Source organism: Macaca nemestrina, chromosome 4 (assembly GCF_043159975.1).
Source record: "Macaca nemestrina isolate mMacNem1 chromosome 4, mMacNem.hap1, whole genome shotgun sequence".
In the NCBI taxonomy this organism is placed as follows: Eukaryota; Metazoa; Chordata; class Mammalia; order Primates; family Cercopithecidae; genus Macaca; species Macaca nemestrina.
In genome coordinates this window covers 2538051-2556863 of record NC_092128.1, presented here as the reverse complement: position 1 = coordinate 2556863, position 18813 = coordinate 2538051, and the positions used below count along the sequence as shown (strand labels likewise).

General features: G+C 38.4%; 1 protein-coding gene across 11 annotated transcripts in view; it reads right to left on the bottom strand.

The window, feature by feature from the left end:
* LOC105474973 (limb development membrane protein 1) overlaps positions 1-18813 on the bottom strand; it is a 212401-nt gene that overhangs the window by 99956 nt on the left and 93632 nt on the right. The window contains exon 2 of one of the 11 annotated variants that reach the window (XM_024790699.2): positions 7626-7703. The exons of 9 other annotated variants lie outside the window; for them this stretch is intronic. In XM_024790699.2, the coding sequence (XP_024646467.1) occupies positions 7626-7670 (45 nt within the window). In that variant the 5' untranslated portion in view covers positions 7671-7703. Of the gene's footprint in view, positions 1-7625; positions 7704-11775; positions 12954-18813 lie in introns of those variants that run through there. One more of the 11 variants, XM_024790700.2, reaches the window with a different exon arrangement.

The window sequence follows — 18813 nt, the reverse complement described above, 5'->3', positions numbered from 1 at the left end:
CCACATGATCATCTCAACAGATGCAGAAAAAGCTTTCTATAAAATTCAACATCCCTTCATGTTAAAAACTCTCAACAAACTAGGCTTTGAAGGAACACACCTCAAAATAATAATAAGAGCCATCTTTGACAAACCCACAGCCAGTATCATACGGAACAGGCAAAAGCTGGAAGTGTAGCCCCTTGAGAACACCGTAACAAGACAAGGATGCCCATTCTCACCACTCCTATTCAGCATATTAGTGGGAAGTCCTGGCCAGAGCAATCTCGCAAGAGAAAGAAATAAAAGGCTGGGTGTGGTGGCTCACATCCATAATCCCAACACTTTGGGAGGCCAAGCTGGGTACATCACCTGAGGTCAGGCGTTTGAGACCAGCCTGGCCAAGATGGTGAAGTCCCACATCTACTAAAAATAAAAAAGTTAGCTGGGCATGGTGGCAGGCACCTGTAGTACCAACTACTAGGGAGACTGAGGCAGGAGAATAGTTTGAACCCAGGAGGCAGAGGTTGCAGCAAGCCGAGATTGGGCCACTGCACTCCAGCCTGGGCAACAAAAAAAGAAAAGAAGAGAAGAGAGGAGAGGAGGGGAGAGGAGGAGCATTCAAATAGGAAGAGAGGAAGTCAAATTATCTGTTTGTAAACGACATAATTTTATACCTAGAAAATCCCATAGTCTCTGCCAGAAAGCTGCTGGATCTGTCAAACAATGCCAGCAAAGTTTCGGGATATAATATCAATGTACAAAAATCAGTAGCACTTCTATACACCAATAACATCCAAGAATGGCCACAAAAAAAATAAAATAAACCTAGAAATACAGCTAGTCAGGGAGGTGAAAGGCCTCTACAACAAGAATTACAAAACACTGCTCAAGGAAATCAGAGATAACACAAATAAATGCAAAAACATTCCATGTTCATGGATAGGAAGAATCACTGCTAAAATGGCCATACTGCCCAAAACAATTTAGAGATTCAATGCCATTCCTACCAAACTACCAATGACGTTCTTCACAGAATTTTTAAAAACTACTCTAAAATTCATATGGAACCAAAAGAGCCCATATAGTCAAAGCAATCCTAAGCAAGAAGAACAAAACTGGAGGCATCACACTACCCAACTTCAAACTATACTACAAGGCTACAGTAAACCAAGAGCACGGTACTGGTATAAAAACAGAACAGACACATAGCTCAATTGGACACATAGATCAATAGAGAGCCCAGAAATAAAGCCACACACCTACAACCATCTGATCATCAACAAAATCAACAAAAACAAGCAAGCGGGAAAGGACTCCCTCTTCAATAAATGGTGCTGGGATAACTAGCTAGCCATGAGCAGAAGATTGAAACCGGATCCCTTCCTTACTCCATATACAAAAATTGATTCAAGATGGATTAAAGACTTAAATGTAAAACCTAAAACTGTTAAAAACCCTGGGAAAAAAACCTAGGAAATACCATTCTAGACAGAGGCCCTGGCAAAGATTTCATGATGAAGACACCAAAAGTAACTAAAACAAAAACAAAAATTGACAAAACGGACCAAATTAAACTAAACAGCTTCTGCACAGCAAGAAACAAGCAAACAAACAAACAAACCTACCAACAGAGTAAACAACAAGTTAAAGAAAAGGAGAAAATATCTGCAAACTATGCATCTGACAAAGGTCTAATATCCAGAATCTATAAGGAACTTAAACACATTAATATGCAAAAACAACCACACTAATAAGTGGACAAAGAACAGGAAGAGACACTTTTCAAAAAAAGAAATACATGCAGCCAACAAGCACATGAAAAAAATGCCAACAACACTAATCATTAGAGAAATGCAAATCAAAATCACAACGAGACACCACCTCGGCCGGGCACGGTGGCTCATGCCTGTACTTGGGAGGCGGAGGCAGGCGGATCACGAGGTCAGGAGATAGAGACCATCTCGACTAACACAGTGAAACCCCATCTCTACTGAAAAAATACAAAAAAATTAGCTGGGCGTGGTGGCAGGCGCCTGTAGTCCCAGCTACTAGGGAAGCTGAGGCAGGAGAATGGCATGAAACCAGGAGGCGGAGCTTGCAGTGGACTGAGATGGTGCCACTGCACTCCAGCCTGGGCGACAGAGCGAGACTCCGTCTCAAAAAAAAAAGAGAGAGAGAGAAGAAAGAAAGAGACACCACCTCCTACCAGTCAGAATTTCTATTATTAAAAAGTCAAATAAACAACAGATGCTGGTGAGGTTGTAGAGAAAAGGGAATCCTCATATACTGCTGGTGGGAATAAAAATTAGTTCAGCCATGTAGAAAGCAGTTGTGGCGATTTCTTAAAGAACTTAAAACAGAACTACCATTTGATCCAGCAATCCCATTATTGGGTATATACTCAAAGGAATATAAATAATTCTAACATAAAGATATATGCACTCATATGTTTACTGCAGCACTATTCACAATAGCAAAGGCATGGAATAAACCTAAATGCTTAAGGGTAGACTGAATAAAGAAAATGTGGTACATATACACCATGGAATACTATGCAGCCATAAAAATAAATGAGATCGGCCAAGTGCGATGGCTCACGCCTGTAATCCCAGTGCTTTGGGAGGCTGAGGTGGGCAGATCATCTGAGGTCAGGACCAGTCTGGCCAACATGGTGAAACCTCAACTTTACTAAAAATACACAAATTAGCCGGGTGTGGTGGTGGGCGCCTGTAGTCCCAGCTACTCGGGAGGCTAAGGCAGGAGAATCACTTGAACCTAGGAGGCAGAGGTTGCAGTGAGCCACGATTGTGCCACTGCATTCCAGCCTGGGTGACAAGAACAAGACTCCATCTCAATAAAAAGGAATGAGATCGTGTCTTTTGCAGCAACATGTATGGAGCTGGAGGCCACTGTCCTAAGCAAACTAATGCAGGGACAGAAATCCAAACACTGCATGTTCTCCCCTATAAGTGGGAGCTAAACATTGAGTACACATGGACACAAAGAAGGGAACAACAGACACTGGGGCCTACCTGAAGGTGGATGGTGGGACAAGGGGAAGGATCTATCTATCTAACAGGTACTATGCTTATAACCTGGGTGACGAAGACAAGCACGGTGGCTCACGCCTGTAATCCCAGCACTTTGGGAGGCCCAGGTGGGTGGATCACTTGAGGTCAGAAGTTCAAGACCAGCCTGGCCAACATGGTGTAACCCCATCTCTACTGAAAATACAAAAATTAGCTGGGTGTGGTGGCACCCGCCTATAATCCCAGCTACTCAGGAGGCTGAGGCAGGAGAAGCACTTGAACCTGGAAGGTGGAAGTTGCAGTGAGCCAAGATCAAGCCACTGCAATCCAGCTCGGGCAACAAAGCGAGACTATGTCTCAAAAAAAATTAAAAATGAAGATCTTCCTAAACAATTTTACCAACTATTTTAAAAGATCACACATGTACACATACACTTACAAACTAAACAACCTCCACCTCTAATTGTAAAAAAACAGATGAATGAATTATTATACTTCCATAGCATAAGACATTATATCTTAAATCATGGGGAATGTTCATAATATAATCTTACTGCATGCACAGAATGACCTATTTTTAAAAATACATTTAGAAAAAATATGTGAATATGTATAATTAAGTCTTATCTCTAGAATTACAATTACAGGGAATAATTCTTCCATTATACTTTACGCTTTTCTGGTTTTTTCTGAGTTTTTTAGAGTGGGTGTGTATGACTTATGTAATAAGAGTACCAACTAATGTTGTTTTTAATTTTTAATTTTTTCTTAAAAGAGGTAACTTCCAAGAGATTGGAACTCAAAAAAGCTTTTAAAAAATATGTCTGAATTCAGCATACTAAGCTGGTTAAGAGCCCCAACGCCAGCAGTAAATTGCTTAGGTCCAAATCCTGGTTCCACCACTGTATAACCTCGGGCAAATTACTAAGCTTTGCTGTGCCTCAGTTTCCTCCTGTGTGAAATGAGGATATTAACAGCACCCCTACCTCATAGGGTTGTTAGAAAGATCAAATGAGTATTTTATATATATGAGTTTTATATATTTTTTATATATGTAAATTACATATTTTTATATATATATGCTTAGGATACTATCTGGTGCTTAGTAAACACAATGTAATGGTTCATTATAATGACTCAAATTATTACGTTTGTCTCTGAAATCTCCAAGGCTTGGGAGTTCACATATCATTTGTGTTTTTAAATTAAATTTATGCCACCTTCTAATCCCATCCTGTCACCCTCTCCCCAACTTTGTTCCCTATCATCTACCAACCTGTAAGAAGCAGTCCCATCTTTCTCAATGATATGAGCACCTGGTTCACAAGTACTTCTTATCACATCCCCTGCCCTCATAAGTAACATCCTGGCTCATCCCCTCAATTCCAATGAGCTTCATTCCCATTCTACTGTAGACACCCACACATGCATTAATCCTATTCCAAAATCTCTCAGGCTCACCTCTAAGAACCCCAACTTTCAAACTGCCCTCTTAGTCTACAACTTCCTATCTTTTCCTGTCCCCTCAGTGCCCTAGCCTAGCTCTGCCTCCACATCATTAGAACCTTCACTCCCTTGTTCCCTCCCAATCCTTCCAATCGGTCTTCTCTTTCCCCGGCCTCAACCCCAAGGTTCACTAGTGAATTTTAATGATGAGCCAGCATCAACAATATTCTAGAGCTCCTTGAACCTTCGGCTTCCACCAGACCAGCTTCAACAATCCCCTGGCACCTACTCCTTGATTCCCAGCCCTGTCAAAAAAAAGTTTGTATTATACAATCATGAGAAAGTTTTACGACGACATTCCAAAGTGGGCCTTCAATGCTACTTGGCAATCTTTATACTGATCTCTGGCTGACTTTAGCAATTTTCACAACTTTTTTGTTGTTTGTTTGTTTGTTTGTTTGGAGATGGAGTCTTTCCTGTCGCCCAGGCTGGAGTGCAATGGCGCGATCTCGGCTCACTGCAAGCTCCACCTCTGGGTTCACGCCATTCTCCCACCTCAGCCTTCCAAGTAGCTGGGACTACAGGCACCCGCCACCATGCCCGGCTAATTTTGTTTTTGTATTTTTAGTAGGGACGGGGTTTCAATCTCATCTCTTGGTCTCAGGATGAGACCAAGATGGTCTCAATCTCCTGACCTCATGATCCGCCTGCCTCGGCCTCCCAAAGTGCTGGGATTACAGGTGTGAGAGTCACCATGCCCAGCCTTTCACAACATTTTAAAAAATGTTTTCCTTTCTTTTTGATCAAAAATCTCATCCTCTACTTTCTTCCAACTACAGCTGACTTTACCTCTACCTCAATAGGACACAGCTGAGTGGGGTCTGTGAGTCCCTCACCTTCCCTCCTCTACACCTTAGCTTCTGTTTCCATTTCTATTTCCTTCATTCTGTAAAAGAAAATACCTTGAATCCCTTTTCTCCTGTGACCCAATCTCAGATGTTCACCTTCTCACATGTCATATCAGTGCTTCTCAAATGTCTACCTGCATCGTAATCACCAAGGGGCTTGCCAAGTCCTGAGCATCAGCCCCAAAGTGATACCTCAGTTGATTCTGATGAAGACAGTTCACAGATATATTGCTCAGTTTTTACCTAAGTGATCTTGCCTCTTCTCTTCCAATAGCCAGCAACTCTGAAGTTTGTATCTTTAGTCCAAATCTTACTGCTGTGGCCAAGAACCATACATACCAACTGCCATCTTTCATTAGACATCTCACTGGTACCTTAAACTTAATTATAAGACCAAACTCACCGTTTTATTCTCTATCTCTGCTCCTCCTTCAGTATCACATACCTGAATACATGACGTCATTATCCACTTTGCTGTTTATGCCAGATACTTTGGAAACACCCTTGTCACCTACTTTTCCTGCTGAACCCCATACCCGACCCCCACCATACACGCTGAGCCTAGGTCCAGTCAAACACCAAGTGCTTCTGATGCTACTGTGTAATTACAACTCAAATTCATCCCTTCTTTTCCTACTGCCACCATAACCCATCCAAGATGATGATTTTATTTTAGATACACAAATAATAACAAGAAATGTCTGAAATACTCACATGTTTAAGCAATCAATTCAGAAACATTTAGCCAAAAGAACTCTCTGTAGTCAAATCATATAAATTGCTCAAAAAGTCATTTCAAATTAGTCAATATTTCTTTTGAAAGCCAGTAAATAACTCACAAAAAGAAATCTGCTACTTTTCTAGTTACCGAGCTACATTAAAAGAGTGAATCAACAACACTAATAGAAAAGGCTGCCACGGCACAAGTCATCAAAATTATTTAATATGATTATGGCTTGTCCTATAAAATACTGAAGATAACTGATATAGTAAGAAAGAGCCGTTATTCTGACTTAATCCACTAGGAGGCTAGGATAGTTAAGTTTTCCCTTTTGTTAATTTTATTTTCTTTCTGTGATTAAATGAGACAAAACCTATCCAACTTAAAATCAATTAAATACCACACGCGTGAGCTTTAGATAAACATTAAAAAAAGATAAATATGTTCGTTAAATGCAATGTGGCAAATTTTTTACCTTCAAAACTTTGAGCTAGAGAGAAGAGAGATGATGGGACTATAAATAGTCAGAGATTTAATTTGCTAATTCAGCTTCCACTAGTAAATATACAAGTACTAAAAATCTATAAGCTGTTATCACTATCTTTCTTGAGATCATAAAAATATTACCGAGCTTCAAGAACACAGCCTTTATGGCATGCCATGTGTGAGATTTTTAGACTTTTGGATGCCATTCTGACTGCAAAGTAATGAAAAGCATTGTGAGCACTTTTATCACCTCCATTAATCACCAGCAGCACAGCATATAAACAAAAAATATGCCAACTGCTCATTTTTCCATTAAGGGTCAGAATCAGGAGCTAGAAAGCCCCAGGGGGAAGCTTCCTATCAACTCCATTCTTGCATATACTGAGCTAAAAGATGTGCCAGATGTCAGAATAACTTATTAAAATGCCCTTCAAACAACAAAGTGGCAAAACACTGTAAACAAGGAAGAAGGTCTCCATTGTTCCTCTTAGTGAGAATCCAGCATCACAGGACTATAAGAACTTCTATTTATTATCAATAACTGTACTTTCTTCACCTAGTTTTGAATGCTTAGATTCTGTCACCAGGATTTCATGTACTTCACAATATTTTTATTTCCCAGTATGAACACTTATCCTGCCATCCCCCACAAAAAAACCGTAAGTTTAAATTACTTTAGCGAAACTCCATCCTTCTTATTAAAATTGCACTATAAGCACTCAGTGTATTAGAAACATCACTGAAATTAAGTACTTTTCTGCCAATGAAACACCAGTTGTTTTGAGTAAGCTATAGAATTAATCACGTTAATTTCACACTGGCATTTTTTGAAATCACAATAACCTCAATATTATAAAAGGTTAAATTAGATGAACTAGATTGGTAAAGACTAAATGCTTGCAGACACATAGATTTCTTTTAGATTTAAATGGGAATTAAATGGATAGTCTACTACACTAAAATGGTTATGATATAATTGCTTCTTGGAATTTTTGTGCTGGTCAATTATACATTTAATTCACATCAATGAAGTGAAAATTACAATGTACTTACAAAAGCTCTCTGGAGAAGCTGTAATGTTTCTATGGTGATGAACATTTAAACAAGGTTTTGCCTGGACATCTTGCCCTCCTGTAAGGGATGTAAAAACCACTTCATACACTATGTCTCTACCCTTTAGGAAGTCTGGGAAAACCTCTACATTCACAGAACATTTAAAATAATATCAAGCTATTGTTTCCACTTAATAAAAAGGGTCTCTTAGTAACATTAAAATAAGGTTTGCTCAGCATGGCATCAAGATTGCACTGAACATATACACAGTCATCGGGGGAAGATCGGTAAAAGCGCTAATAAATAACAGAAAATAAAAGCAGGTATTAATTATTTTATTTTAAGCCATGAAAAAACTACAAACAAGCATCTCTAGAGAGTGTCAAACATTTCTCCCTTTGCTCCAAGTAATCATTAAGAGTATACACGAAAGAGCTTTGGTCTTCACGTCAAAGAAAACGGCTTTGTGAAAAGCTTTGTTAAACTCTATAGTAAAATAGTGAAATGTTTTTTAATATTAATATGCTATACAGTCTATTTTATATACAAATATACTTAATGTGGTCTATACAAGATGAAAAAATTAAAACTATAAGATGCTCACACTGCTAAAGCTGGACAAAAAGAAAGTGCTTGGGGTAAGTTAAAATAAAATACTAATATTGTTAGTTCATTGAATTTAGATGTCCATTGCATTAAAATTTGTGGGCAGAAATTTCCCATGATATTAGACAAATAAAAATCCCCCAGATTACAAATAAATTAATACAAGTTTTCAATATATAAATGAAAGAACTGAATTATAAAAAGACTACAGTAACTAGATATCAACATTTTTAAACATAATTCTAAATTTGGGAAAAAATATTTCTTAGTACACCACACCACATCAAATAATTCACTGGTTCGCTAGTAAGGCTCTTTTCTTCTATTTTTGTTCAACTAATTCTTCAGTTCAAAATTCATGGAAAAGAAGAAATGAGAACTAACACTTTCAGAGCTCCTACTAGTTGCTTTATACATGCTTACTGAATCTTTGCAATGTATTAAAAGGTAAATTTGATTACACATAACAAAGTTCACACTCAAAAGAGTGAAATAATTTGCCCGCATGCCAGAATTCACTTTCAATTCAGGTCTGTCAGCCCTCAGGGCCCTGTGTTTTCCACCCCTACCCTTCACCCCTACCTCCCCAGTGACAGAAATAAGACACAAAAGACAACACCACATGGAAACGAGGAAGTGGAGGAGAATGCTTAAAACAAACAAGACAAACCTATGATTTTAGTAAAGGACCTAAAGCAAAGGACCTAAAAGCTTCTTTTACCGGATCATTAATTTTCAGTTCCATAAAAACAAGCTCATACTGAGGTCAAATGCCCAGTCCTGTGAGAAATCTGTAATGCAGCAGAACATCTTAGCCAATATCCACTTTCGTTTCATGAAACACTCAAGAACAAACTCCAACGAAGATATAACAAAAGAAAGATCATTAGGGTTATCACTTATTATAGTGAAACAAAAGACATTAAGGTTTAAAATATAATAAAAAGCAATGCCACATGATAATTTAGGTAATAGCATCATACTGCTTATGTGGCAAATAATACTTTACACAAAAAGCACTAGAAATTCCAAAACACCACAGAAGGTCCTTTATGACAGTGAACAAAACAGGAAAGACGTACATGAAAGCTTCCAGCTGCCTGCTCTCACTCCAGACTAGTTCCCCGTTAGCTCCTTTGGGCCCTTCTCTCCCAGTTTTCCACATTTCCTGCATCTCTCAATAAATAATAGCTACTTTGGGTGGGCAGTATGAGTGCAGACGCATACATACATATTAGTATTTTATTAATATATTTATATATTTTTCCATTGAAAATCAGCAAGTTGGCATTTGGTTTTATGTATCAGCCTCTGTTTAGCTAATGTGAGCTGATCACCAAGGGATAAATCACCCTTTTCCCTTTCTATTTTAAAATAAAAGTATACTATTTAGCTTTACATGTCTATTAAATACCTATGTATATACTACCCAACTAGAACAAACATTACGATGACCATCCTCCCAACCAAGCCAACCTTCTGTACCAACCTACCCACAGGTAACCACAAAACACTGCCATGTTTATCATCTATTTGTGTTTTTTAAAATTGTGGTAAAATATGTATAACATAAAATTCACCATCTCAACCATTTTTAAATGCACAGTTCAGTGGCATTACTACATTCACACTGTTACGGTACCATCACCACCATCCATCTCCAGAATTCTTTTCATATTCACCAACTGAAACTCTGTACCCATTAAACAATAACTTCCCCCACAATACACAATCCCTGGCAACCACTATGCTACTTTCTGTTTCTACAAATTTGACGATGCTAGGTATCTCATATAAGAAGAATCATACGGAATTTGTCCTTTTGTGACTGGACTATTTAACTTAGCAAGGTTCATCCACGTTTGTGGCATGTGACATAATTTCCTTCTTTAGAGTCGAATAATACTTCATTGTATGGATATACCACATGTGGTTTACCCATTATTCATCATACACAGTGGGACTGCTTCCACACTTTAGGTATTGTGAATAATGCTGCTATGAACATGGGTGTACACGTACGTGTTGGAGTTCCTGCCTTCAATTCCTTTGGATGCATATCCAGAAGTGGAATTGCTGGATCAGATGGTAATTCCATTTTTAATTTTTTGAGGAATCGCCATATTGTTTTCTACACCAGCTCTTCCATTTTACACTCCCACCAACAATGCACAATATTTCCAATTCCTCCACATCCTTACCAATGCTTGCTGTTTTCTGGGTTTTGCTAGTAGTCATCTTAGTAGCAGGTACGAAGTGGTATCCACTGCAGTTTTTTGTTTGTTTGTTTTTGAAACAGGGTCTCACTTTGTCACGCAGGCTGGAGTGCAGTGGTACAATCTTGGCTCCCTTCAAGCTCTGCCTCCCACTTGAACCTCTGCCTCCCGGGTTCAAGTGATTCTTGTGCCTCAGCTACCCAAGTAGCTGGGATTACAGGCACACACCACCATGCCCAGCTAATTTTTGTATTTTTACTAGAGACAGGGTTTTGCCATATTGGCCAAGCTGGTCTTGAACTCTTGGCCTCAAGTGATCCTACTGCCTCAGCTTCCCAAAATGGAGATATTACAGGAATGAGCCACTGGGCCCAGCCTCATTGTAGTTTTAATCTGCATTTCCCTAGTGATTAGGGATGTTGATCATCTTTTCATGTGCTTATTGACCATTTGTATATCTTCTTTGGATAGAGTTTGGTTGTCTATTTAGTTTCTTTGCCTATGTTGTAATATTTGATAGAGTAAGTTCCATCACCCAGTTCTTCAAAATTGCTCTGGCTATTCTTGGCTTTCTGCACTTCCATTAAATTTTTACTACCTGCTTGTCACATTCTATAAGAAAACTTTGCAGAATTTTTATCAGAATTGCAAAAACTCTAAATATTATGAACACAGAATATCTATCAATTTATGTAGGTTTTCTTTAATATCTTTCTTGTTTTGAGACAGGGTCTTCCTTTATCACCAAGAGTGAAGTGCAGTGGTATAATCACGGCTCACTGCAGCTTCGAACTCCTGGGCTCAAACAATCCTCCCACCTCAGCCTCCCGAGAAGCTGGGACTATAGGCATACACCAACCAGGCTCAGTTATTTTTTTTTAAATTTTATTTTATAGAGACGGGGCCTATGTTGCCCAGACTAGTCTCGAACTCCTGGCCTCCTGCGATTCTCCCACCTCAGCCTCCCAAAGTGCTGGGATTATAGGCATGAGTGACTGTGCCCAGCCAACATCTTTCAATAAGATTTTTTGTTTCCATTATTGTTTCCATAAAGGCTTTAAATATCATTTGTTAGATTTATTTCAACATACCTTAGGCTGTCTCGCTATTATAATTAGATTATCAGTTTGTTGCTGGTATTTATTGATTTTTTAAAAATATATTAATCCTGTACTCAGTGTCCTTGTTAAATTTTTTTATTTGAATAATCTATTTTTAAATTCAGTTAAGCTTGACTTTCTAGTTTTATTTACCGCTATGCAGGTTCATTAGGACGTGTGCAGGTACTGCATGAAAACATTCCTATCCACTCTAGATACTGCTCTTACCCATAACAGGAAAGAAAGAAGACAGCTCCTTCAATGGTGTAAGAGATCAGGCCATGTCAGCTCATCAACTTCATCATCAAAGTCTATGTGTAGAATCTGCTTCAGAAATGAAAGTCTTTTTTTGTCAGTTAATACCTTCGTAATTCTCACTCTTCTTGTTGTATTCTGTTTACTTTTTGTTATTTTGGGTTTGTTTGTTTGTTTGTTTTTACAGTATCACACTATAATAGCAGCTTGCTTCTAAAAGTGGTAACCAGCTCTGCATGGTGTAGAATGACTCAGCATTTCTGGCAATACTGAGGACTAGATATCCTTAAGTTTTTCTGTTAAAGAAAATCCTCTAGATAATATATTAAAAGTCTCCTTGAAATCTTTTTTGCCTACCAACTCTCTGAGTAATACACTGAGTTTGGGGCCTCTCATGGTGTTGGCTTTTCTCAAATGTTTATTCGTCTTTGAATTCTCCGTTCATCTCCGTATTTAAGAATTCTTGTCCTGCTTGTTCTCCTTATCATCTCCTGCCTCTGATGATACTGAATTTAGTGAATGGATCTAGAGTGGATGGAGGCGGGCAGGACTAATTCTGGAGGGCGTCTTTTACGTTGGTGGACCTTTATAAGCATTAACCTGAACTCTCACATCACCAGTACTCACGTTCACTACTTCAGCCCAAAGCCAATGCTACCGCTGCCTGCTGACTACAGCTGTCTTCCCAGCACCCTGCTTCTGTCTGTCCCTAATGTCCTTCAGTAGCAGAGTCACATGGTTTTAATTCTGTTAAAGTCAGGTCAAAGGAGAACCTGAGGAGTACAGATCATCAGAAATCCTAAAATTGATTTGCGAAACTGCATAATATCCTATGGGAAAATAAAATGAAATGTTGGGGTTATCTTTTTATACAGGGGGAAGTCAATTGGCTCTCTATTAGATAAAATCCACTATCTAAAGGTAAAAGGGCCCAGGCAGTGGAAAGTCAGTCAAAGGCACATACCCCTCTAGGACCCGGTAATCCCCAGGATCTATCACACAATGCCCAGGACTCCACTAACAGACACCTGCATTTCTTTTGCCCATTTCCAAGTCTTAGACAATTTTTCCTGACACCAGAAAAATGTATGTACACAAGATGAACTGTTTAAGAAGGACATAAAATATAAGTACACACTAATTATAGTAAAACAATAATCCAAGTACAAATGTTGAGGTACTTTGGAATGATACAAAATATGATTTGGGGCCAGGTGCAGTGGTGTGCGCCTGTAATCCCAGCTACTCGGGAGGCTGACGCGGGAGAATCACTTGAACCCAGGAGGCAGAGGCTACAATGAGCCAAGATCACGCCACTGCACTCCAGCCTGGCAGACAGGGCAAGACTCTGTCTCAAAAAACATAAAAACAAAAACAAACAAACAAAAAAAAACCTAAAATATGATTTGGGGTTAACTGGCATTCTATAAAATTGTAAAAATTAGAATATTAATGAAAACCCAACAGAAAGCAAGGTAAACAGGAAAATTAACCAAAACCATCAGTGTAATATGCTTCATGCAAGCCACGTAAGACACAGGAGAGGTAAACACTAAGAATCCTGACATACGGATGTATTCAGCAGTGGCTTGCAAACTTATAGGAATCATCTTGCAACCTTGAGAATGAGTTTCTGAACACTACCTTGGAAAAAATCTTCCTTAAACAGAACCTTAGGGTCGGGAGAGACTAAAACAACTACAAAGCTTTGCTCTGTTTGCTACAGAGCAAAGGACAGAAGAAAAGACCCGGGCTCCATATCTCTAGAATAAAGCTGAGCAGATTCAAGCAGAGACAATGAATCTTCCCAGAGGTGGAAACAAGGCCAGAGAATGCAAAAAAGTTAATACAGGACTGAATTACTACTATGTTCCAGATAAAAGGTCAGTAAAGCGAACAGGTAGAAGGGGAGTCATGAGTTCAAGATGATAGGTCACACACGCACTTTTTACCATAAAAGAAGGGAGAAATATACAATAAATCACCAATCTACATGTCCCTAACACTAGCAACAGTACCTAGCATGCAATAAGCCATCAAAAAATGCTAACTGAATGATTTAATTATGCCAGAGGACAGAAGCACCACCAGCAGACTAGTGACATTGAGAAGTTCCTAAAAGACAGCAAATAGATGGGATCAAATCTATGGGAAAATGTCCAGGGAAAGGTATAGATGGGAGGCAGGGAGGGAGGGAGGCAGGGAGGGAAGGAGGGAGGCTGCGAAGGAGGGAGAGAAGGAGGGACGCCAGGAGGGAAGGAAGGAAGGAGGGAGGGAGGGGAGGGAAAAAAGAAGAAAAAGGTTAGCAGTGATGCCCAGTGCTACAAGCTTATAGTCAAAAAGCTCAAAAATATGTCTAATTAGAGGTAAGAATTTAATGTGAAGAAATAATAGGTAAGGGTAACATTATTGTATAAATTGTTCTAGAATAACTGAATAGTAATACAGAGAGAAAATAACTTAGATTTTTTCTTTTTAACCACCTCACAAAATTAGCTACAGATAGATGAAAATATTAGATCTTTGCAAAACTCAAGGACAAAGTAGCCAAAATAGAATGGACTACATTATTCACCCCAGCTTTGAAGGAATGATAACACTTGAAGAGCAAAACCAACTATCAAATTACTAAGAAAGAGTTTAGTTTAAGTGTAAATATGTAGAAAAGCTAGCAGAAAACAAAATCAGGTTTTGTTTAGGCCTGCTTATATAATGTTTGTTATCAAGTCCTGAGTTTTCTCACACAATTAAAGAAAACTAGACAGCATGTGACATGGTTAAATAGGACCAAGTCAAATGTATATATTATGAATCTTAAATTATAATAAATCAACTTTCTAAAATGAGCCTTAATTATATCTTTATATATACCCCCTGCTAATCAAAATTTATGATATATATAGTTTATTAAAATGATTAAATTATGCATAACATTTTTAATCAACTTTAATGCCATTTTCTTGGCTTAGGATTTTCCAACAATACAGGTATCTATAGTAATATAGAGACGCAAACTCTTGGGAAGTCAACGCCTACGGATGAGCTCGCAGAGAAGACTTTCTTCTGCCCAGAGCTAAGGCTGACAGTCATCCTCTGCCAATGGGCAAGGTGTGTGCACGCTTTAAAATCCGCCCTTTGCCTGAGCACTTCTTACTGGGCCTCAGTTCTGACTCCTGGTCTCTGTGTGCCTCTAACCTCATTTTTTCCAAACTAAAGGTCCCACGTTACTTGGTGACCACCCTCCCTCCCCTGCTGAGGAAACTATGGCCTGGCTTATTCACTTACTCTTGGGGTTTTGTTGTTCCTGTTTGTTGTTCTTCAAATACTCAGAGATTTTTCTGGCTTTCTTGAGAACTTATCTATGTACTTAATATTAATAAGACAGGCTGCTTGTTATATAGTTATATTTTTGACAAGGTCCTATTTAAACAATAGGATGTGCTGTTTAACTTCCTTTAAACCAACTACGTTAAAAAAAAAAAAAAAAACCTCATGAGGTTTTTTAACAAACCTCATATATAACCTGATTATATAATGTTTAACAAACATTATATAATCAGGCTCAAATAAAGCCTGATGTAGAAAATACACAGACTAAAATTTCTCTTTGCATGACAACTTACAATATTTTTGAAACTGTAATCTGTTGAACTTCTAAAACCCTGATTTATTTTTTATAATTTTCATGTTATTTCTACATGTTGAAATAAGAAAACATTTCAAGGAGTTATTTCCCAATAACTGATAAATATTTCTCAGTAAGTAACATTCCATGTCTAAGTTGTCTATTTTCAATAAATAAAGTCAAAGTAGATATAACTGGATCTTTTTTTTCTTTTATTTTTTAGAGACGGAGTCTCGCTCTCTCTCCCAGGCTGGAGCGCAACAGCGCGATCTCAGCTCACTGCAACCTCCACCGCCCAGGTTCAAGTGATTCTCCTGCCTCAGCCTCCTGAGTAGCTGGGATTACAGATGCCTGCCACCACACCTGGCTAATTTTTGTATATTTAGTAGAGACAGTGTCCCACCATGTTGCCCACGCTGGTCTCAAACTGACCTCAGCTAATCCACCTGCCTTGGCCCCTGCGAAGTGCTGGGATTATAGGTGTGAGCCACCACACCTGGCCTCGTACTCCATTTTCTCTGTGTGGCATTAATTTTAAGGTTTTAGGGCCATCCTGATGTGCTATACAATAGTTTTCATAAGGCTGGGTACAGTAGCTCAAGCCTGTAATCCCAGCACTTTGGGAAGTCAAGGTGGGCGGACTGCTTGAGGCCAGGAGTTGGAGACCAGCCTGAGCAACAAAGCAAAACCCCATTTCTTTTTTTTTTTTTTTTTTTTTTTTGAGACGGAGTCTCGCTGTGTCGCCCAGGCTGGAGTGCAGTGGCCGGATCTCAGCTCACTGCAAGCTCCGCCTCCCGGGTTCACGCCATTCTCCTGCCTCAGCCTCCCGAGTAGCTGGGACTACAGGCGCCTGCCACCTCTCCCGGCTAGTTTTTTGTATTTTTTTAGTAGAGAGGGGGTTTCACCGTGTTAGCCAGGATGGTCTCGATCTCCTGACCTCGTGATCCGCCCGTCTCGGCCTCCCAAAGTGCTAGGATTACAGGCTTGAGCCACCGCGCCCGGCCAAAACCCCATTTCTTAAAAAGAAAAAAAAAAAAAAAATTGATCAGCCAAATACAGGATCTAGTGAAGATTAACGTGGACAGACCTTTACTATCTGTATTGTTACTAGTAGTATGCTCTTCATTACCTCGTATTTAAACATTGGTGTACCTTTTATTTATGATATTTAACCAATTATCCATTATAGGCATTAGTTAAGCAATCTGTGACTAGGAATTTTTTTAAATAGAAAACAGCTCAAAACCATGCCTACGGCTTGTCCGGTTCAGCTGAGTCAAGCACTGAAATCATGGGCATGCTCCCCTGACCTCTATTAATACCTGGCGTACTCATCAAACCCCACATTCACAGGCTCTCAACATATCTTGTTTTAAAGAAAAAAAATATAAAATACTCATAAATATAAAATATTTTTATTTTAAAAAATAAGAAATAGTATGAGGTATCTTTACAGAATGAAACTGCAGAAACCCTTCTGTAATTTCTAGGAGATCTGAGAATCATTTGGTATAAATTGGCTGGGTGCGGTGGCTCACGCCTGTAATCCCAGCACTTTGGGCGGCCAAGGCAGGCAGATCACCTGAGGTCAGGAATTCGAGGGCAGCTTGGCCAAAATGGTGAAACCACATCTCTACTAAAAATACAAAAATTAGCCAGGTGTGGTGGCGGGTGTCTGTAATCCCAGCTACCTGGGAGGCTGAGACAGGAGAATCACTTGAACCCAGGAGAGGGAGGTGCAGTGAGCCAAGATCTTGCCATTGCACTCCAGCCTGGGCGACAGAGCGAGACTCCATCTCTAAAAATAAATAAATAAATAAATCTAGTATTATAAAACAACTTAAAACTTCTTCCTCTGTGCTACAAATAGAAGAAATGTTTTCCATAAAACTGATCATTTCAATATACTGAATCCTAACTTTGTCTACCATTAGTGTGTCCTCATTTTTTCAGTTTTTGCCTGCTGATCTTATTTTTAATCCCTAAAAGAAGATACATTCACATATATATTTTTTAATGTTTCGGTTGCTTTAGAATTCAATCACTTCAGAACAATACAACCTTGTCTTTCTAGATGAGAATTTCCTTTCTTTAACGGAAAATGTGCAAATCAATAAATATTTAAGTCGTATCATGTTAGTGACTTACGTTTTAAAGAAAAGTAGATTTGTCACAGGCTAAAATATTACCTAATGTCAAACAATCTTACTGCCTTCGATGTGTACAAATACACAACTTCTATATTAAATGACAAATAAATGAACTGTAAATTAATGTACCAAGGTTCAGCTATATATTGGCAAACATTTCATAGATCAAAGATTAACATTGTGACCCGCTGAATAAATGATTTTATAGATGAATAAATATGAGCTTAAGGGCCAAATAAATCTAAGATTGTAACAATTCAACCTCTAGTCTCTCTGGTGAGCTCTTATCCTGCAGGTCTGTGGTAACCTAATGACTTAAGAAGCTCTCTAGTAGCACTAAATCCGACATTTAATTTTACTTTCAAATAAAGTTTATTCCAACCAAAGGTGGGTAGTTTTCTATTCCCCGCAAAAACTTTTAGAAAAGATACTCTAATTAACAATGACTATTTCTATAAAACTATTTCATGAGTATTGGAAGTATTACGACCAGTTTAATTTAAAGTATAATTACTTTAAAATCTGTACTTGGTGACCTTCTATTTCCTCTCTGCCAAAGCTTTTCTTCATTTAACAGAGGCCTAAACTATCAAACATTATGGGACATTAGTTAGTAATTTAATCATCATATAAAAGGGTTTGAAGTTTAGTTATCTATTAAACATAATACCTATTTTTTACAAGCTATACAGTTCTAAAACAGAGCCTATTTCAAAAAAAAATAAAAGGTGAATATGTCAATACCAATGTAATTTCTCATGTCACTTTGCTGTTAGATATAAAAAGTAATCCTACACAAGTTTTCCTGATGTTTCATCATCAGCTTCAACGTAGTTGGTACATTTAAGCACCTAATAATAACTGCTACTTAAAATGTGTCTTGGGTACTTTACCAACCTTTTAGGTGAGGCTACTAAATCCCTCAGCAACCCTGGTAGACAGACACTGTTAGACTCATTTTATAAATGTGGACACAATGAAATATGCCCTAAGTTACAGTCAGTAAGAAGAGTGAAGATTGAAGTCCAGGTATTCTGAATTCCAAAGTTCGTATTTTTTGCCACTGTTATGCAAATAAAGAGATAATCTAGCCTTTAAATACAGAAATTTATCATTTTGTGATAATGAGAGGCAAAGATGAACGTACAATGTAAGGGTTCAATTCAAAGTATACCATCACAATGTATATGGAAACTGAGTGATGTCTTTAAAAAACCTGTTACTTAACAGTAACAG